The sequence below is a fragment of the Pleurodeles waltl genome, chromosome 1_1 (genome assembly GCF_031143425.1).
Source record: "Pleurodeles waltl isolate 20211129_DDA chromosome 1_1, aPleWal1.hap1.20221129, whole genome shotgun sequence".
Classification (NCBI taxonomy): domain Eukaryota; kingdom Metazoa; phylum Chordata; class Amphibia; order Caudata; family Salamandridae; genus Pleurodeles; species Pleurodeles waltl.
The window spans coordinates 440,805,731-440,828,983 of NC_090436.1; the positions used below are offsets into that span (position 1 = coordinate 440,805,731).

General features: G+C 43.2%; 1 protein-coding gene across 2 annotated transcripts in view; it reads left to right on the forward strand.

Moving 5' to 3' along the window:
* ZFYVE16 (zinc finger FYVE-type containing 16) overlaps positions 1-22,840 on the forward strand; it is a 429,022-nt gene extending 406,182 nt beyond the window's left edge. For both annotated transcript variants that reach the window (XM_069224433.1, XM_069224442.1), the window contains one exon: positions 16,558-22,840. In XM_069224433.1, coding sequence (XP_069080534.1) covers positions 16,558-16,719 — 162 coding nt within the window. In that variant the 3' untranslated portion in view covers positions 16,720-22,840. The remainder of the gene's footprint in view (positions 1-16,557) is intronic.
* Positions 22,841-23,253: the final 413 nt, after the last annotated feature.

A 23,253-nucleotide genomic window follows, 5' to 3' on the forward strand; every position in this document is an offset into this window, starting at 1 on the left:
GGCCCGAGTTGATGTGGGCAGCTGAATTTGCTTACAATAATGCTGTTCATTCCACCACTGGGTTCACTCCCTTTTATCTGAACCATGGTAGACATCCTAATGTAATGTTGGGTAAAGAAGATATTCAGTGCCTGCAATAGAAGAGATGGTGAGGGATTTGCAGACCACGTTAGGGCTAGAAAAAACATAATTCAAGCAAAAGACTCATATAAGACTCAGGCTGATAGAAAAAGAAGAGAGAGTCCCATTTATTCGAAAGGAGACAAAGTTTGGTTATCCACTCGTCATTTACGTCTCAAAGGAAATCGCAAATTTCAGCCACGATTTATAGGCCCATTCAAAGTTGACAAGATGATCAATCCAGTGGCAGTTAAATTGCAGTTGCTAGCTCATCTAAAGATACATCCTGTTTTCCATGTCTCCTTGTTAAAGAACAGTCCTCCATATTTACGTCAAAACTCCCCTCCAATTCCTATCCAGATTAGCTCTGCAGAAGAGTATGAGGTCAATCAAATCTTAGATTCCAAAATCCGTAATGGCCAGCTTTATTATCTAATTGATTGGAAAGGTTATGGTCCAGAGGAACGATCCTGGGAGCCGCACGAGTATGTACATGCTTCAAGATTAGTGAGAAACTTTCATAGAACCTACCCAAGCAAACCTAAATTGGAGAACTGTTCCTTGAGGGGGAGTACTGTCATGACCACACAAACTTGCCAAGTCAAATCAAAGAAGTGCATGAGAAAAGCAAAGAGATATCCTCAGTGGAGACAGCAAAGCCCAAACTGGAAGAAGGTTTGCAGAGTAATCTTGCGCTTATTTCAAAGGAAGAATCAAGAAGAGAAGATCCAAGATGGCCGCTGTGAGTCCTGAAGGTTAGTTTCAGTTCTAGTCTTGCAATCGGTTGGTTGCTAGGTTACGAGCTCTCCAGCTGGAAGCCTTGCACTTCAACTGAGGTCTGACAGGAATCAGCTGTGTGGAGAGAGAGAGCGCACTTCAGAACAGAAACTCCTGTGAGGTAAAATTACATTTGAAGATTATATTACAGAAAACAGATAAATATTGTCAAGGTTTATTCGAAGAGTTTGATAGTAGACCGTTCCCGTGGAAGTCGGCAAGGCTACAGAGTTAATGTATGAATTAACCTTATGTTTACAAGGTTCTTGTTTAAGATATTAAAGTCAAAGAAAAAACGAACTTTAAAAGAGCAAGTATCTACAAATGTCAAGGTTATAAACAAAGGCCAAGTTTAAAGGAGAAACAAACTGTTAACAAATAAGCATTTACAAATTCAATGGTAATAAACCAAAATAGAGTTTAAAAGAGAAACAAACTTAAATAAACAAGCATTTACAACTACAAGTTATCGACAGATGTCAAAGTAAGGAAGGAGAAACTAACTGTAATAAACAAGCATTTACAAATACAAATTATCAACAAATGTCGAAGTAAGAAAGGAGAAACAAACTTTAATAAACAAGCATTTACAAATACAAGTATTGACAGAAGTCACAATAAGACAGGAGAAATTAAATAACATCAGCTGATTTGAAGAACGCATTATCACCAACTATATATATATATATATATATATATATATATATATATATATATCAACATAAAACCAATCTCTAACAAAGGTTGAGAAGTTCTTCCAGAATCAGTAATAAGCATTTTTTAAGAAGAGCTAACATTTATAGAGAGAAGCAAGGCTACAGAGAACTCAGGGTGAGTGAAGAAATAATAGAATTAAAGAGAATTAAGTGTTGAGAGTAGAAAGTGAAAAACTGATGTTGTATGTCCCTAGTAATTGCGACTGTGACTCTTGCAGGTGCTGTATCCAATCTTAGATGTGAAGAGGCAGACTGAGTACTGGCGTTCATCATCTCTGTGGCAGTCTCTCTACCATCCCATTCCCCTTTCCCCCTCCGGGGTACTCAGCACAAAGGATTAATATTCGTTGTGAGTAGCTCGGGTCGGGACTGAGGAGTTATCTTCTGCTTCTGAGGAAATCGAATTGAAGTATCCTGACAATGCCACATCAACCTTTTGGAGCTCCAGGTGATCAAACTAGAATTGAAAGATTTTCTTCCCTCTCTCAAAGAGAAGGTAGTGTAGGTGTTCACGAACAACAACACCGCCATGTGTTACTGCAAGAAGCAGGGCAGGGTGGGGTCGGGGACCCTTTGTCAAGAGGCTCTGCGCCTCTGGACAAGGCTGGAACAGAAGGGCATATCCCTGGTGGTTCAACATCTGGCGGGCTCTTTGAGCATCAGAGCAGACTAACTCAGCCGGCAATGCTCGGTCGATCACAAATGGTATCTCCATCCAGAGGTGGAACAAGGTTTCTTTTAGCAGTGGGGAGAGCCTTGATTAGATCTGTTTGCCTCCGCAGAGAACGTGCAATGTCAGCCGTTTTGTGCACTGGAGATTCCACGGCGGCAGTCGCTCAGTGACGCTTTTCATCTCAAGCCAAGCTCAGGCCTCCTGTACGCCTTTCCGCCTATACCACTTCTGCCTAGTGTTCTCAAGAAGATCAAGAAGGACTGGCCATGAAGAATCTGGTATCCTGAGCATGGCTCGAGCTAATGAGCATCAGACTGTCCCTTCTGGAGGATCTTCTGTTGCAACAAAAGGGGAGGGTTCTCCACCTAAACCTTTCCAGTCTCCGCCTTCTTGCATGGAGATTGAGTGGTGGTAGTTGAAGCTTTTGACCTTCTGGCTACCTTAGCAGCCAGTCGTTCCTTCACCAAAATTGTATACACCTGTCATTGAAAGAAATGTGTGGCATGGTGCACAGACAAGTCTGTTGACCCCATGCCCCTGCTCCTCTCAGCCCCTCTCTCTGAGGTTCTATCGTTTGTATTTTTGTTGGCCCAGCATGCCTCTGCTTTAGGCACTCTCAAACATTTTTGTCTGCAATCTCTGCTTTCTTACGGATGCCTGATCAGTGTTATTTGTTTGAATCCACTATTGTAAATAGGTTTCTTAAGGGCCTTACTCATGTTTCCTCCTTCCTCCTTCCCCATTCCTTATGCAACAATGGGACTTGAATTTGGTTCTGACATTCCTGATGTGTGCTCCTTATGAGCCTCTCCACAATTGTCCTACAAGGATTCTCACTTTAAAAACAGCCTTCCTTGTGGCCATTACAACTTCTCGCAGGGTGAGTGAGCTGCAGGCATTCTCATCTAAGTCACCCTACATTTCCATCTATCCTGACAGTGGTGCTTCGTACGTGGGCCTCCTTTTCTTCTGAAAGTGGTTACACCCTTCCATTTAGGCCAGTTTGTATTCACCCCTGCATCCTTCTAAGGAAGAGGAGAGATTCCAGTGCCTGGACCCAAAAAGAGCATTGGCATTCCACCTTGATCGTTCCAAAGAGTTCCGGGTAGATGATCAGCTCTTTGTTGATTATGCGGGTGCGAAGAAAGGTCAGGCAGTGGAGAAGAGAAGCATCTCCAGATGGGTTGTGCTCCCTATTAAAAAGTGCTACGCATTGGCTAAGAAACAACCCCCTGAGGGCTCATGTGCTTATTCTACCAGAGCTAAACCTGCAACCACGGCATGAGCACGCATAATTTCAGTTCTGGACACGTCAGGTGGCAGCGTGGGTATCCCTGCACGTTTACCAAACACTACTGCCTGAACAGTCGGGTCCACAAGTGCGATGTTGTTTCGCAGACCCACCTCCGGGGATGGTATTGCTAGGGTATCTATTCTAAGGTAAGGAGTCTGCTAGATATCTTTATCAGAAGTTACTTACCTTCAGTAACGCCTAATCTGGTAGAGACAATATCTAGTTGCAGATTCCTTAACGACCCATCCATCCTCTGAGCTCTGCGAACTCATTTCAAGGGATAGGGAACCCCCTTCCAGGGCCCTAGTTTTGACACACCAGTGATCAGTGTTCTTCATGGCTCTGCCCTTCTGGCATGGAAAGTCGTGAAAAGAAACTGACGTCTGCGCGCTGGGGTGGTGCCTATATAGCACCAGCGTTGTCATATCTGGCGTGGACGACGGATGCAGAGTCAATTGACACCACCTAACAGCATGCAGGTATACTGCTCAAAAAAAATCTCTGGCTCTAGTCTGACGCCTAAGGGAAATTTTAAGGTAAGGAATCTGCAACTACATATTGTCTCTACTAGATAAGGGGTAATCAAAGGTAAGTAACTTGTCCATTGGAAATACAGTAGTGTATATTGGCTTCTCTAGTTGTGTTTTCAAAATCTTGGATAGTCTTTTGTTTGCCTTTTGGCAAGGACAGCAGAGTATGACCGCTCTGATACTTGCCTTAAAAGTATCCCAAAACCACACGAAAGAGAGAGAACCAAGCTTCTTATATAAAAACTTCCTAATTATCCATAAGTAAAGAATATGTCAAATGTCCACTTTAACTTCCATCCCTGAGAGAGTAATCAAGTTTTTCAAGTAAAGAAACAGAGCTGTGATTAGAAAAGACTGTCAAATGTAATATTATTTTAGCCCACATTGTTATCTCCTTGGCACAACCCAGGCTTACCTCCTCTCAAAAATGGCCAAAAGTCCTGTATCCCATCATTTCTTTTGTAGAGGCATCTGCTCCTGCTGTATTACAGTTAGAGGACTTCTCTCCTATTCTCCGTGCAGAAGTCAGCCCTCTTACATAGTAGCAAGCACCTTTCTATTATTATATGTTTGTGGGTGTTCGCGGGTGTGTGTGAACACACACAAATAAATATATATATTAATATAGTTATCCGGTGTCTCCAACCAGTTGATCGCAAACTACCATTAGCTCGAAGACACCTTCATGTACCTTACTGCCTTGAGTTAATTTTTAAATAAACACAGGGTCACGTTTTCCTTTTCAAGTTAAAGGGAGGCTGTATTTATTTTCAATTATTATAATCGGGCTGCAGATAGCAGGGCCTGATAATGAGTAGTGCTCCAGTCAGATTTATGACCCAGGGTGGGGCATATAGGTGAAGAACTGAGGTATTTAACTCTTAAATAAAAAAATCCTTGTCAACTCTATATTAGAGCATGAGAACAAAATGTTTCTGAATGCTTTTAAATGGGAGGAAATTAAAATGAAAACTTACCTAATGATTACATTAACTCTATTTTAATTTTCTCTCATTTCAAAGTGTTACATTTACAAATAGCAGGCCCCTTGCCCTCAGTGGCCAGTAGACACTGTACCATATTAATAACTGAATGTTTTTCTAAATGGGAACGTTTTTTTTCACTTTCAACTAAGCCAATTACGTCTCATTGTTTTATGAAGCATGTTTCTTCAGTTTATATTCCTCTCATTTAAATAAGTGGCTGTATTTTTCCTGTTATAAATATGGCACTGTGTGTACAGGCCACTGGGAGCAAGATGGTTGCTGTTTGTAAATGTGACACTTGGAAATGGGAGAAAATGTAAATGGTGAGTTTTATGGAAATCATATAAACATAAAGTTAACTCTTGCGCACTCATCTTGTTCCCAATGGTGGGAAGACATGGTGCCATATTTATAACTAAAAAATACAGCCATTATTTTAAGTGGTAGAACTTTAAAGTGCAGAAAAAAAGTCCCATATTATGAAGATTTTTGCAGAACTTTTCTAAGCACCTTAAATTTCTCTCCATTAAAATAAATGGTTGTACGTTTGTGTTATACATGTAACGGCGGCACATTTGGTGAAAAACATGTCTTGTGCCATAGGTACATATAACACAGGATCTCAGTCACCCACACACACATATATCCCATTCATAGACAGACATGTTCGTATGTCCCCCAACTCCACGCTCTCTCTGACGCACATTGCAGCCCTATCACAGTGCCCCTAGTCAGTGTTTTTTCAAACCATAGTATCTGGCTTTGTGGACACAAGGCTTTGTCATTTAAAGTGGACGTGGGGATGTCCGGAAACAATGTGCGAGCTTCATGGCCTTCACTAACTCACAATGATTTTGACTGATCAGAAGTAGCTCTCACTACAGAAACGGAAGTAGACCCCTGAATTATGAGTATATATATATTTTGGATGGCATGTGTAGCTGCAGATACACATGCTATGCATACATCTACCATCTAGTGTTGGGCTCTGAGTGTTACAAGTTGTTTTTCTTCGAAGAAGTGTTTTCAAGTCACGGGATCGAGTGACTCCTCCCCTTCGGCTCCATTGCGCATGGGCATTGATTCCATGTTAGATTGTTTTCTTTCCGCCATCGGGTTCGGACGTGTTTCCTTTCGCTCCGATAGTTCGATTCAGAAAATCTTGAAAACTTGTCTGTATTGTTTCGATCGCGTTACACCTTCGAACGACACTTCCGTATCATCGAAACAAACATCTTTACTCGCCCTTTGGGGTGCGCGCGCGCGCCCAACTCAGGCCTGATCGGGCAGACCGAGTGAAAGCCTCATGGATCGGACTCCATTGCAATTCTGTCCTCGGTGCCGTGCTAAATTCCCTTATACGGACCAACACCTCATCTGTAATCTCTGCCATTCCCCCGACCATCGGGAAGAAAATTGCGAGACCTGCAGATCCTTCCGGTCGAAAAAGACACTCCGGGACAGAAGAGCCCGGAGACTCGAGATGGCATCAAAAAGCACTGAACATCTCGACATCGCAGAGGAAGAAATCATGCAGACCGCAGTCTCCGTTCGAGGATCCGACTCCGATCAGGATTCTGAGGAGGACAGACCGGTCACGGCAGAACAGCTTGTGAGTATGCCTGCCCCTGTGTCATCTAAGCACAACTGGCCCGTCGGCACAACCTCACCATTCTCTCCTACGCCGATGACACCCAGCTCATCCTCTCCCTCACCAAAGACCCTCACACCGCCAAAGCCAACCTCCACGAGGGATTGAAGTCCATCGCCGAGTGGATGAGAAATAGCCGCCTGAAATTGAACTCCGACAAGACGGAGGTCCTCATCCTCGGACGCACCCCCTCGGCCTGGGACGACTCCTGGTGGCCCACCGCGCTGGGACCCCCTCCAGCGCCAGCCAACCACGCACGCAACCTCGGTTTCGTCCTCGACTCCGCCCTCACCATGTCCAAACAGGTCAACGCAGTTTCCTCCTCCTGCTACAACACCCTCTGCATGCTCCGCAGAATCTACAAATGGATCCCAACGGAAACCAGAAAAACAGTGACTCAGGCCCTCGTCAGTAGCCGACTAGACTACGGCAACGCACTCTACACAGGCATCCACGCAAAAGACATCCGACGACTCCAACGCATCCAAAACGCCTCCGCCCGACTGGTCCTCGACGTACCCCGCCGATGCCACATCTCCCACCACCTGAAGGACCTCCACTGGCTCCCCGTGGACAAGAGGATCACCTTCAAGCTCCTCACCCACGCTCACAAGCCACTCCACAACACCGGACCCACCTACCTGAACAACAGACTCAACTTCTACGTCCCCTCCCGCCAACTCCGCTCTGCCAGCCTCTCCCTCGCCATCGTTCCCCGCTTCCAACGTGAGACATCCGGCGGCAGATCCTTCTCCTACCTCGCCGCCAAAACCTGGAACTCCCTCCCGACCCCCCTACGACAGACCCAGGTCCTACTCACCTTCAGGAGACTCCTCAAGACCTGGGTCTTCGACCAATAGCAGCAACCCCCCCCCCACCCCCACAGCGCCTTGAAACCCTTACAGGTACGTAGCGCGCTTTATAAATATTGTGATTGATTGATCTAAGCCCAAACATAAGGCCTTGGGAACGCCACTGCTGGAAGGCCGTGGCTCGACCCGAAAGAAAACGCTTGGTGACCAACCCACCAGTTCAGCATCGAAGGAGGCCACCCCTCCGAAACCATCTGACTCGAGCCGAAGCTCCGTCTGTGAACCGAGCAAACACCGGTCTTTCGAGTCGAAATCTCGAAAATCATTTTCGGAGCCGAGACCATCTTCAACCCCATCTTTTTCGATACCGAAAAAGCCAGCTTCGGAGCCGAAAAAAACCTAGTTATACTGAGGAGCATGGACTTTCAAAAGCACTTAGAGAAAGCCACAAAACTACTGAGGAGGACTCACAAATGGAAGCAATGGATAAAAGGCAAGCCAGGATTCATATCTATAAAGTACTGGCAGAATTTTAACTGCACCGCCACCAAAACCAAAGAGGAAATCAACCTTTCAGGAGGAATTGGACAATACACAGCCTCCAGCTAAAGTGCCAAAAGCAAAGGAGAGACCGCCACCTCCTCAGTTTTCTCCTCCTTACTCTCCACATCTACATATCTCTCCTCCTACCAGTCCTACACCTATGAAGTCACCATCGCACTCATTTGATTTGCAGCATGGCAATGTGGATCCATGGGATCTTTATTATCCAGACCCCATTCCAGACAATAACCCAGATTGCTATCTTTCTAAGCCTTGACCACCAGAGGATAGTACAGGCTACACTCAAGTGATAGCTAGGGCGGCAACATATCATAATGTCACCATGCATACTGAGCCATTAGAGGATGATTTCTTATTTAATACACTCTCCTCTACGCAGGCAACATATCAGTTGCTTCCTATGTTCCCCGGCATGCTAAAACATGCTGACCAGATATTTAGAGAGCCTGTAAAGGCAAGAATTATTACTCTTAGAGTGGAGGGAAAACATGAGCAACTTCCTTCCGATCCTGTCTGTATTACATAACAACTACCTGCAGACTCAGAAGTGGTAAGAGCTCACAGTCGTCAGGTGATGCACCCCCACCAAAGAGAGTAGGAAGTTTGATGCTGCAGAGAAAAGGGTGGCATCTCAGGCAGCCAACCAGTGGGGAATAGCCAACTCTCAGGTGTTGTTGGCTAGATATGACCGGGCCCACTGGGGCGAGATGAAAGATATAATCCAGCATCTCCCCAAAGAACAGCAAAAAAGGGCACAACAGATACTAGAGGAAGGGCAAGCCATCACTAACAGTCAAATTAGGTCAGCCCTAGACTCTGCAGATACAGCAGCCAGAACCATCAACACTGCTGTAACCATAAGGAGACATGCATGGCTTAGGTCTTCAGGATTCAAACCTGAAATCCAACAGGCAGTGTTGAATATGCCATTCAACCAAAAACAGTTTTTCGGCCCAGAAGTCCACACTGCTATAGAAAAAAATGCAGAAGGATTCAGACACCGCAAAAGCCATGGGTGCACTGTACACCACACAATACCAGGGGATCCTTTCGTAAACCCCAGTTTAGAGGTGGATTTAGAGCCCAAACTGTTGAGGCATCCACATCACAGCCAAAGCTGGCCTACCAACCTCAATACCAACAAGGTGGTTTCAAAAGCACTTATAGAGGCCAGTACCCCAGAGGCAGGGGAAAATATCAAACACCAAAACAAGCCTTACAACAAAATAAACAGTGACTTGTGCCATTCCTTTCCAATTCACACCTCCCCTACGGGGGGAAGTCTGCAAAAGTTCCACAACAATTGGCTAAACATTACCACAGACAACTGGGTATTATCAATTATCCGCAATGGCTATTGCCTAGAATTGATACAAACTCCACCAAACATTCCACCAAAACCACACAGGCTATCCACAGACCATATCACCCTGTTACAAGAAGAAATCAAATCTCTATGACTCAAACAAGCAATAGAAGCTGTGCCACAAAATCAAGTAGGGATGGGAGTTTTCTCACTGTTTCCTCATTCCCAAAAAGGATGGAACCTTAAGGCCAATATTAGATCTCAGAACCCTCAATATTTACATCCTGTCAGAACACTTCCATATGGTGACACTACAGGATGTTATCCCACTAATTCAGCAATACGATTTCATGGCAACATTAGACCTCAAAGATGCGTATTTTCACATACCCATCCATCCTGCGCATAGAAAATATCTCAGGTTTGTCATTCAAGGAAAGCATTATCAGTTCAAAGTGTTACCCTTTGGAATAACAACAGCTCCAACGGTATTCACAAAGTGCCTGGCGGTAGTCGCAGCCTACCTAAGAAGACAACAAATTCATGTCTTTCCATATCTAGACGATTGTCTAATAAAATCAAACAGTCATACGCAGTGTCAAAACCATGTGCATTATGTAATACAAACCCTGCACACGCTAGGGTTCTCCATAAACTACCAAAAGTCACAACTACAACCTGCGCAAATTCAACAGTATTTAGGGGCAATGCTAACTACTCAAAAAGCGCTTGCAAGTCTAAATACGCAAAGAATACAAGCATTTCACAATATATTGGCACAAATACAGACGGGTCAACAGTACACTGTCAAATTGGTCATGAAAGTATTAGGCATGAAGGTATAGTGTATTGCAATTGTTCCACATGCAAGACTAAATATGCAGCCCTTGCAACAGTGCCTTGCACAACAATGGTCACAAGCACAGGGTCAACTTCAAGATCTAGTGTTGATAGACCGACAAACATACATGTCCCTTCAGTGGTGGAATTCCACAAATCTAAACAAAGGGCGGCCATTTCAAGACCCTGTGCCTCAGACCATACTTACAACAGATGCCTCGGTGATTGGCTGGGGAGCTCACCTCAACAATCACAACATTCAAGGACAATGGGATGTCAAACAAACAGCCACACATAAATCACTTAGAGCTGTTAGCTGTCTTCCATCACTCAAAGATTTTCAGCTTCTCCTTATTCACAAAAATGTCTTGATCAAAACAGACAACATGTCCACCATGTATTACCTAAACAAACAAGGAGGGACACATTCAACCCAACTCTCCCTCCTAACTCAAAAAATTTGGAAATGGGCAATACACAACCAAATTCACCTGGTAGCACAATACATTCCAGGGATACACAACCTATTAGCAGATGTTCTCAGCAGAAATCATCAACAGACACACGAGTGGGAGATTCACCCTCAATCTGATACTCATAGCGCCAACGTGGACACATCAGCCGTGGTACACAACACTACTAGACCTGTCAGTAGTACCACACTCCCAAACAGACCAGATCTGTTGACACAAAACAAAGGGCAGATCAGGCACCCAAATCCCAACACACCCAATCTAGCGATTTGGCTTCTGAGGTCATAGAATTTGGGTATTTACAACTACCAACTGAATGTATGGAGTTAATTAAGCAAGCAAGAAAACCCACTACCAGACAGTGCTATGCTAACAAATGGAAAAGATTTGTATATTACTGTCAATATAAACAAATTGCCCTTATTTCAGCATCAGTACAAGATATTGCATGCTATTTACTTCATTTACAAAAATCTAATTTAGCATTCTCTTCCATAAAAATACATCTCACTGCAATTTCCGCATATTTGTAAAATATACAGCACAGCTCTTTATTTGGAGTTCCTGTTATCAAAGCCTTAATGGAAGGTTTCAAACGTATCATCCTACCCAGAACACCTCCAGTTCCTTTGTGGAATTTAAACATAGTGCTTACACGACTTATGGGCCCACCATTTGAACCTATGCACTCCTGTCAAATGCAATTCTTAACATTGAAGGTTGCCTTCCTAGTCGCAATTACATCATTGCGAAGAGTTAGTGAAATTCAAGCTTTCACTATTGAAGAACCGTTCATACAAGTACATAAACATAAAGTCGTACTACGAACTAACCCTACATTTCTTCCTAAAGTAGTATCACCTTATCATATCAATCAAACAGTGGAACTACCAGTCTTCTTCCCACAGCCAGATTCTGTGGCAGAAAGAGCCCTACATACATTAGACATTAATGAGCTCTAATGTACTACATAGATAGAACAAAACCATTCAGGACAACTAAAGAGCTATTTGTAGCTTTTCAAAAACCTCATACTGGTAACCCCATTTCAAAAACAAGGTTTAGCAAGATGGATAGTAAAATGCATCCAAACATGTTACCTTAAAGCTAAAAGACAACTCTTAGTTGCACCTAAAGCACATTCCACAAGGAAGAAAGGTGCTACAATGTCCTTCTTAGGAAATAAACCAATGGCTGAAATATGTAAAGCAGCTACTTGGTCAACACCACATACATTTACTAAACATGTGTTGTGTTTTAGCAGCACAGCAAGCCACAGTAGGTCAAGCTGTACTAAGAACATTATTTCAAACAACTTCAACTCCTACAGGCTAACCACCGCTTTTATGGGAGGAATAACTGCTTTCTAGTCTATGCATAGCATGTGTATCTGCAGCTGCACATGCCATCGAATGGAAAATGTCACTTACCCAGTGTACATCTGTTTGTGGCATGTTCTGCTGCAGATTCACATGCACCCTCCCATCTCCCCGGGAGCCTGTAGCAGTTTAAGTTAAACAAACACATATATATATATATATATATATATTTTTTTTTTTTTCATTTGCATGGACATCTCTTTCCTTTATACTCTATCACTCCTACCTTACCCTTTGCGGGAAATCAGACTAACATAGTCGATGCCCATGCGCAATGCAATGGAGCCGAAGAGGAGGAATCACTCGATTTCGTGACTCAAAAACACTTCTTCAAAGAAAAACAACTTGTAACACTCCGAGCCCAACACTAGATGGCAGACGTATGCATAGCATGCGAATCTGCAGCGGAACAGATGTACACTGGGTGGCATTTTCCATATATATATATATATATATATATATATATATATATATATATATATATATACACACACACACTCAAAAAAAGGTTACAGGGAAGTTATGGTTAGGTTCTGAATTTACTCATAAAAAACATAGAAATTCAGTAGTTAGAATTATTTCAAGTAACTATAACTCGCACCCTAGCCATGCACAGTTTTCTCATCAATATATTTATTACAAATGTTGCAGCTGTAATATCAAAGATACCATAGAAGGCGTCATCAATGATATAAATATGTGGGGTGATTAGCTGTGTATGGCGAAGGCGTGAGTTAGTCGCAAGTTTGTCCCTACGCAGTGGTCACGATTGAAAGATAATTAATTCAAATTGCAATACTGAGTTGTACAGTATAGTGGTATGTATACAAAGCTCATTCAATCTCACAAATATGCCTAATTAACACCATCTCCATACAACAATCTCACACGTAAATGCTTTATTGAATAACCCTGTACACTTCACTCACCTCTATATCGTTTGTACTGCTCACAGTTTCCTCTTTGCCAAGTTAAAGTCAAAATACCTTTCTCTCATATAACTCCACTTAAAACTTGTGTTTTTTCAGTGAATGTGAACTAACCGTTATTGACAGTTCCTGTACTCTGCCATATTGGCCTGTTCCATTTGTGGGTCTTGTGTAAGCTGAGAGGTGATTAGCTTTGAAGTGTGTATATTAGCAGGACAAATTACTTCAAGTTTGACATGACCAGTGACCCCTCATCTGCTGCATGACCCATGAATTAATCTTACACTAAAAATACTTTTATCCAACACGTATGCAATAACACAACCATTGTAGGAGGCTGGACTGGCTTGTAGTGAGTACCTAGGGGTACTTGCACCTTGCACCAGGCCCAGTTATCCTTTATTAGTGTATAGGGTGTCTAGCAGCATAGGCTGATAGATAATGGTAGCTTAGCAGAGCAGCTTAGGCTGAACTAGGAGATGAGTGAAGCTCCTACAGTACCACTTAGTGTCATATGCACAATATCATAAGAAAACACAATACACAGATATACTAAAAATAAAGGTACTTTATTTTTATGACAATATGCCAAAAGTATCTCAGTGAGTACCCTCAGTATGAGGATAGCAAATATACACAAGATATATGTACACAATACCAAAATATGCAGTAATAGTATTAGAAAACAGTGCAAACAATGTATAGTTACAATAGGATGCAATGGAGACACATAGGGATAGGGGCAACACAAACCATATACTCCAAAAGTGGAATGCGAACCACGAATGGACCCCAAACCTATGTGACCTTGTAGAGGGTCGCTGGGACTATTAGAAAATAGTAAGGGTTAGAAAAATAGCCCACCCCAAGACCCTGAAAAGTGAGTGCAAAGTGCACTAAAGTTCCCCAAAGGACATAGAAGTCGTGATAGGGGAATTCTGCAGGAAAGACACAAACCAACAATGCAACAACGATGGATTTCCAGTCGAGGGTACCTGTGGAACAAGGGGACCAAGTCCAAAAGTCACAAGCAAGTCAGAGATGGGCAGATGCCCAGGAAATGCCAGCTGTAGGTGCAAAGATGCTGCTACTGGACAGTAGAAGCGTAGGTTTCTGCAAGAACGACAAGGGCTAGAGACTTCCCCTTTGGAGGACGGATCCCTCACGCCGTGGAGAGTCGTGCAGAAGTGTTTTCCCGCCGAAAGACCACCAACAAGCCTTGCTAGCTGCAAATCGTGCGGTAAGGGTTTTTGGATGCTGCTGTGGCCCAGGAGGGACCAGGATGTCGCAAATTGCGTCAGGGGACAGAGGGGACGTCGAGCAAGACAAGGAGCCCTCTCAGCAGCAGGCAGCACCCAGAGAAGTGCCAGAAACAGGCACTACGAGGATGCGTGAAACGGTGCTCACCCGAAGTCGCACAAAGGAGTCCCACGTCGCCGGAGAACAACTTAGGAGGTCGTGCAATGCAGATTAGAGTGCCGTGGACCCAGGCTGGACTGTGCACAAAGGATTTCCGCCGGAAGTGCACGGAGGCCGGAGTAGCTGCAAAAGTCGCGGTTTCCAACAATGCAGTCTGGCGTGGGGAGGCAAGGACTTACCTCCACCAAACTTGGACTGAAGAGTCACTGGACTGTGGGAGTCACTTGGACAGAGTTGCTGGATTCAAGGGACCTCGCTCGTCGTGGTGAGAGGAGACCCAAGGTACCGGTGATGCAGTTCTTTGGTGCCTGCGGTTGCAGGGGGACGATTCCGTCGACCCACGGGAGATTTCATCGGAGCTTCTGGTGCAGAGAGGAGGCAGACTACCCCAAAGCATGCACCACCAGGAAAACAGTCGAGAAGGCGGCAGGATCAGCGTTACAGAGTTGCAGCAGTCGTCTTTGCTACTATGTTGCAGTTTTGCAGGCTTCCAGCGCAGTCAGCAGTCGATTCCTTGGCAGAAGGTGAAGAGAGAGATGCAGAGGAACTCGGATGAGCTCTTGCATTCGTTATCTAAGGAATCCCAAGAGACAGAGACCCTAAATAGCCAGAAAAGAGGGTTTGGCTACCTAGGAGAGAGGATAGGCTAGCAACACCTGAAGGAGCCTATCAGGAGGAGTCTCTGACGTCACCTGATGTCACTGGCCACTCAGAGCAGTCCAGTGTGCCAGCAGCACCTCTGTTTCCAAGATGGCAGAGGTCTGGAGCACACTGGAGGAGCTCTGGGCACCTCCCAGGGGAGGTACAGGTCAGGGGAGTGGTCACTCCCCTTTCCTTTGTCCAGTTTCGCGCCAGAGCAGGGCTAAGGGGTCCCTGAACCGGTGTAGACTGGCTTATGCAGAAATGGGCACCAAATGTGCCCATGAAAGCATTTCCAGAGGCTGGGGGAGGCTACTCCTCCCCTGCCTTCACACCATTTTCCAAAGGGAGAGGGTGTAACATCCTCTCTCAGAGGAAGTCCTTTGTTCTGCCATCCTGGGCCAGGCCTGGCTGGACCCCAGGAGGGCAGCTGCCTGTCTGAGGGGTTGGCAGCAGCAGCAGCAGCTGCAGTGAAACCCCGGGAAAGGCAGTTTGGCAGTACCAGGGTCTGTGCTACAGACCACTGGGATCATTGGATTGTGCCAACTATGCCAGGATGGTATAGAGGGGGCAATTCCATGATCATAGACATATTACATGGCCATATTCGGAGTTACCATTGTGAAGCTTCATATAGGTAGTGACCTATATGTAGTGCACGCGTGTAATGGTGTACTTAGCACCCAACCTTTACCAGGTAAAGGTTAGACATATAGGTGACTTATAAGTTACTTAAGTGCAGTGTAAAATGGCTGTGAAATAACGTGGACGTTATTTCACTCAGGCTGCAGTGGCAGGCCTGTGTAAGAATTGTCAGAGCTCCCTATGGGTGGCAAAAGAAATGCTGCAGCCCGTAGGGATCTCCTGGAACCCCAATACCCTGGGTACCTCAGTACCCCATATACTAGGGAATTATAAGGGTGTTCCAGTAAGCCAATGAAAATTGGTAAAATTGGTCACTAGCCTGTTAGTGACAATTTGAAAGTAATGAGAGAGCATAACCACTGAGGTTCTGATTAGCAGAGCCTCAGTGAGACAGTTAGTCATAACACAGGTAACACATTCAGGCACACTTATGAGCACTGGGGCCCTGACTAGCAGGGTCCCAGTGACACATACAACTAAAACAACATATATACAGTGAAAAATGGGGGTAACATGCCAGGCAAGATGGTACTTTCCTACAACCATTATTTAGTCTACACCATTTACGTTATTTTTTCAGGGTCTTGTTGATTTTGTTATAAATTATACAGTTTACATACTATATTCCCAACTTGTATTTGGTCATTTGTACAGGTAGGAGCGGCACTTGCTGTGTAGTGTTGTAGAATGCATCCATGTGGACCATAATAGTACATTATCAACAAGTGAATTTGTTCCCAGTGCATATTGACAGGTTTTGTACTTTTAGAAATAGTCTAACAACTTGGAACTCTTTTCTTTAAGGTTGAATATCAGGCTGGATCTTGGGGCCGTCTTCTCCCTCAGCGTTACCTTAATGATCTTGACAGTGCTTTGATCCCTGTAATCCACGGCAGGACGTCCGATTCCAGCAGTTTGCCATTGGTGATGGAGTTGATGTTTTTCCTCATTGAAAACATTTTGTAATCTTGGGCAGTGTATATTTTATTGTACAAAATGTATTCATATGATTATACACCAAAGTTTTAATAAGTTATGCTTAAAGTTTATACAGCCTTTGTAAGTACATAGAATCATCACTAATCCTTTTTTAAAGGTTTGAGGTTATAAATGTCATAGAAACACAACATATTTAATGTATACATATGTTTCTGAAGTGTAACGTTGAATGCAGACCCTGAAAACTGCAGACTTGTTATAGCTTTTGGAAAACTTTGTAAGGTTTTCCCACCTTTGGCGTTTGATAGCCCTCAGTTTTAACACTTTCATCTAGTCCACATTTCGATCCAAACTATTAATGGTGCCTAATAATTCTTGGGTTGATAAGTGGGATTACCTATTATTAACATTGCTGTTATCTAGAATGTTTATTAATGGTGGTTTAGCGTTTCATCATAACATGGAATGAAATGTTAGCGGTCTAAAATTATGGAGTTTCATGTTTTCCTCTGTTTGCTGTGAGAAGATTGTCCATTCCATCACATGGGGTCTTGTGTTTGTGTGTGTGTGTGTGTGTATATATATGTATGTATATATATATATATATATATATATATATATATATGTACGTACATACATATATTTATTAACACACACACTAAGTAATGTAGGTAAACTTGTTTTCTTCATCTTAAAATTAAGTGCTAGTAAAGGCATTCCATGCAGTAACCATTTTGCCTAGTTAAGGTTCATTTGTTCCCCACTCCATCCAACTTGTTGTTGACTGGATAAAACTGTTTTATGGAATGTGAAACATAAGATTCCTTCTGTTTTAAAATTTTCAACTGGCAGTATGAAAGTGTTTAGTATTCTTTAGTTGCATACCACTGGAATTATCCAGTGAGGCACAAGAGGCACATCAAAATGCCTTCTGCATCCCTGCACCTGCCTAGACTGGAAAATCATTCTAGGAAAAGCACTGGATGTGTTAACCAGTCTCATTCGGCACACAGACAACAATTACATGGATGAAACACTGGAATTAATTCTGAATGGCTGAAGGTGGCTAATCAGTTTGGCTTAGACACCAGATTGTTTCTGCCCTTTGGATTGTCTGCATTGCAACCAATATGAATTTGCTTCTTTGTTTAAGCCTATATCATTGGCTGAAGCACAGCCTTTAGGATTGCCTGGGACACCTTTAACTATTTTGGAGGTGGGAATTCAACAGCTTTGTCTCGTTGCACAACGCTGTCTGTTGCAGTTCTCGGTATAAAGATGTAGGTCCCTAGGAATAGCCCATCCAACCAGTTACATTCGGGTAGAGGTTCTGCTCAACCCAATAGTTTTGCCAGCAAAATGAGGCAAATACTTAATGCATTGAGTACCCCTGCGAAATAACAGAAAATGAACAATGCATAAAATGATAGTACATTCTTAGTTGATGTTTCCAGCTTCTTTCACAGAATCAATATTTTGAAAGGTAACTGAAGGGCTTAGGTTATCATTTTAGAGTAGATGTAGCACTAACACACTGATTCAGCTAAAGTGTGAAGTTGTCAGCTAATGGTGCCTATGTTGATTCATTGAAGGTGCTAGTCAAAATGGATAAGCACATGTCCAAATTTAATTTATACTGCCAAAGCTCAATAAAAATTATATGCTCTACGTTTTGAGACCTCTAAACTAAAAATAAATAGCATATCAGGGACCGTTTCAGAACTCCAAAAACTTCTTGCAGTGCTATTTGAGATTTTTCTCTTCTAAACTTAAAACTGTTAACAAATGTGGCATCAAAAGATCGTTTAAGCACATAAATGAACTTTGTATATGGTTATTGAGGCATGAAGGCAGTAAATAGGTTGTTTTAAAGTTAGAAACAATCTATGCATGTCTTGCCACTCCTCTTTAAGAAGAATAAACCTAAAAATTGACTAGCAATAGATGACTGTTATGTAACTCTAGTTATAAGTATCAAGATGTTCATAAAAGCTTTGATCAGAAATTAAGGACAGCCCTATTTTTCCTTCCTTTCGTTCTTTTGAGTTATATAAACTAGCATACATTTTTAAAGCAGCTCATTTGTGCTAACCCTTTGCATATATGAAAGTTCGAACAGGATGTTGATTAGATTTTCCTAACTGAAAAACTAATGTTTTATCTCATGAAAATAGTTTTTTTAGTCTGACTTGTTCTTTGTGTCCTTCTTGATCTCTAACGCATCCTGACTAAGTTTTGTACTAAGGAGAAAGCACTGAATATTTTTTTTGCAAGGTGTTTTTTTTATTTTATTTTTATTTTATTTTGTAGGCATTTTTCCAATACTGATAGACCATGTTGAAAACATGTGCAGTACATTAAAGCCAATATTGCTTAATTGTGGAGGTTAGTGAGCATTAAGTGATAACTACACTTTAGAGACTGCACTTTGCAACAGGTTATTATGCAATTTACCCATCTTGACCAGGCAGTGTGTGCATAGTAAGACCTATGGAGGATTTTAAGCTGTATGAGGCAAAATCATGATCTAATGGCCACTTCTCTTGGGAGGCAGGGGCCTCTGGCCATTAATCATCCTCCACCCCACGTGCTCCCAACCCTCATGTAACTGTGTGGAATTTTCGGGAATTATTTAGCAATTTTTGGTAGGTCAGCAGGATCTCTTTTCTGGGCATGTAGTCCTACAATAGTCTATGTTCCAACAGTGAGAAATCTGGCAGGCTTTCGCCGTTGGTGAGTATTTTGTGTATGGTGGCAGATTTGTGAATATCTGTAAGTCTCCATGGGCACCAGTTGGCATTCCCCTTGTAACTGCTCAAACCGGAGCACATCCGCCCCATGACATAGGTCTCCTACCCTGGATAAGCCAATCACATCAATCATATCCACCTTGTAAGTCCAGAGTGCCCAGTTTCGTGGTGACCTGGCTCATTTTACATCTCTAACCCACTGCATCTAATGCTGTGTGCCAATAAGTAGTGTGACCTCTGTTGGGATAGGGAGGGTTGTTTTGCGTTTTCCTCTAGTTATGGCTCTAAGGTAAACGCCAGGCTGCATGTTTCTCCTACCCATTCTATTAGCCGGCACATCATCTGGAAGACAAATCCAGTGGTTAACAACTATTAGTTGTGACGCCCAATAATATTTTTGGAGGTCAGGGAAAGCAATTCCTACATTATACCAGCCCCTTGTTAATTTCCAGGGAGCTTTCCGAGGAGCTTTCTTGTCCCATAGGAGTGTGCCGGTTGCATTGTATAGCGCCTGAAAATAAGACCGCAGGACTGGGTAAGGTGTATTTTGTAGTATGTAGAGGAAACAGGGAAGGGCCATCATTTTAAATTAGGCGGCTTTACTCAGCAGGGAGAGTAATGTTGATACTTGAAGAATTTCAGTTTTAATGATTAAAGGACTGCTTCTGTGTGTGCGGGGGGGTCCTTTGCCCTTGCCCCACCAGTGAGTACTTCGAACCTCTTGGGAAAACTGTGGGTCTGTTTCACTCCGGCACCATCTCTCACCATCGAGTGTCTGCCAGAGGGGGTTCCATTGTGAGCCCCGCTCCTATGCAGGCCAGTTTGACGTCTCTAACCTGTTGCATCTGGTGTAGCCATCGTGGTGGCTGTGTCCGTTGGGCATCTGTCTGTTTGGGCTCGGGTGCTTGTCTTTCCCACCACTCACCTTCTGTTGAGCCAGTCCCAGACAGCCTCTGAGCTGTGAAGGACCAAGTTTTTTCATCTGCAACTATTCACAGTTTAGCTAGAAACACCGAATACTTTATCTCGCCGTCTCTTAGCGCTTTTTTGACTTCAAGGAAGGACTGACGTAGTTTCTGCGCACTGAGTGTGAAATACGAGAAAAAGGTGACTGTGACGTTGTTGGATGTAACCAGTGGCACAGTGGCACAGTGCGTGTGATTTATAGGAATATGTCCCGGTAGTTGCAAATATGTGCAATGGTTTCACCAGCCTTGGAGGCCTACTTGGTATTCTATGTGCCCGTTCCACAAAAAAGAACTTCGAGAGACTACGAGGTGGCAACTGGTTAAGTATGAGGTCCTCAACGAATAAATCAACTTTTGGCCCCCTCTAAGCGCTTAGTTACGCCTATTATGAAAACATTGTTTGTTCTTGATCGCTCTTTGAATAACTCCAGCTTAGCTTCTAGGGCCTTGGGCCTACCTGGGTCTTTTCTTCCTTGGTATCTGCTTCAGAGTGGTGATCGAGTCCTCTGTCTCTTTAACTCTGACACCCAGGTTACAGAGGTTTGCTCGCATAAGAGAGATTTTGGTAGAAACATTGTCTATTCTATCTTTGAGTCCTGAGCCTGTACCTTGTATTGCTGCTAATATTTAATTTAGGGTGGGTGACTCTGCCATTGATGTGGCCTGAGCACCAGTAGTCCATTTGGTCTACCATCAGTGGGGTCCCAGGTGGCTCCTTCGCTGGGTGAACCTATCCAGCCTAGTTTGGAGGGCAGCTCGGTTTCCTTTGCCACCGTCATGTTGACTGGATCTCTTGGTCCCCTTCTATTTCTTGTTCGGCCTCAGTTGGTTGAGGCAGGGTGGGGATAATTGGTACTCATTGCCGCCTGCCAGGGGTGAAAAGTGTAGCTCCTTGCAGCCTGATAGGGCCTTTCCCAGTCGCCTAGGTAGAGTATGTGCAATCGGTGTGGCACCCCGCACCTTCCACTCTGGGGTGAACATCTTGTCTCCCGGCACTGCGGAAGAATTACTGCATATATGGTGCACCAATATGGTAGTGAGGTCGCTGAAATAGAGTACCAGTCTTGATGTTCAGGTACAGGGGCTGGAACTACCCAGGGAATAAGGTGTTTGCCTCCATGCTGGGACCTTGTCCTGCGGCTTGGCAGAGATCCTGGAGGATTCCCACAGGCACCCAGAGCTTTAAATGCACTGGGAGGGAGCGGAATCGATTGTCGTAATTTGAGGGCTCTAATATATTGTGCTGGCCATTACATGCACCTCGGTTTACACAGCTACTGAGTCTCATTCAACAGGACTACCACTGTCCTCCTATGTGCAGCCCCTATCTGCACGCCATCCAGGCTCTGCGATCTCTGATGCCACGAGGTAACAAAGACAGTCACGTGGGCCGCGCCCTTGCACTCACTGTTTCACCCTCGTGGTGCCCGTGTCTTCAGACCCCACATCTGATAGGCAGTCCTAGCGGAGGGGACCCAAGCACCACCACTCCCAGTGCGCTGCTCTTTAGGTGTGCAGCCCTCTTTCTTACCAGGTCCCGTGTTTCACTGGGTACCAGCTGGGGTAACCATTGGTAGCTAGTTAATTCAGTTGTGAAAATTAAAACCCTGCTCAGTTATGTAATACACTGTGAATTTCGGGAAATATCAGTTACACTTATTTTATCATCCTACACTTCGGTTTCCCTTCCTGTGCCTTAGTCGCAGAGCTGAATCTACGTTACAAACAGAAGGTGTAAAGGTAGTCATCTGGCACTAATTGACAACATATTCATTCATTAATTCAAGTTACATGTTATCTTGCACGGAGTTGACTATGAGAGTTGGAAAAGGACTGGTGCCAGTCATCAAAGGATACTGAATATATATTTATGCACACATTGTGTGTAACAAATGAAGTGGTTTAATTACACCATCGGCTAAGACACTTGAAGGTTGAAACACTTGTTTTAGGATTATGATGGTAGGCTTGGAAAACGTACAAAGTATCAAATGTTGTAGGTGACTGATTAAAGCGAACTAACATCAAAAGCCATGTGGGAATAAATCACGCAAGTAATTATTACAAAGCTAACTGAGTTCTTCTGATTACTGTCTGGTGCCATCTTTTATTTTTAGTACCGTTCAAAAAATGTAAAATGGGAGTTCCATGCGGTTTGCTTAGTTTGACACATTTTATGACATTTGAGAATCTTCATTGTAAAATGTGTGTATTTTTTGCTTAAAACTATAAATGATGCCTCGTTTTCTATCAGAAGTAGCTATTTCATTACCTATATTTATAATGAACTGATCTGCAATAATTTATAAATGACTAATATATTTTTGTACTATATCGATCAATGGTTTCCTTTTTCTTTACTTTAAAAAAATGATTCATGTCAAGCAAGGTGTGCCATCACAATGCGTAAATAAATGAGTCATGATTACAGAGTGAGATTTGTTTATTCTTTTTTTTACAATATTTCATCCTTTGAAACGTGGATTGTTGTTAACCAACTCTTGATTTACTAGTGGAGGTCTCGATTTTTAATTATCTCTGTGTAAACGTAGATGTTGGGGTTAGGCAAAGAATCTTTGTAGGCTACATCATATGGACTACAGCAATAAATGAGGGTTAAACCAGTGCATTACTATATTATACTGTAAAGAAAGACTTTTATTGAAGACCATTAGTTTTTGAATTGTGGTGGTGCATTCTAGAAGTAGCTCTGATTAATAGTTCAAATTGAAAGAGACTATATACTTTGAAGTGCACTGTTAACTAAACATTAGGCTGATATGAAGTACATTTAAAGGGAATAAAACAATCAAAACTCTAATTTTTTTTCAAACATACACATT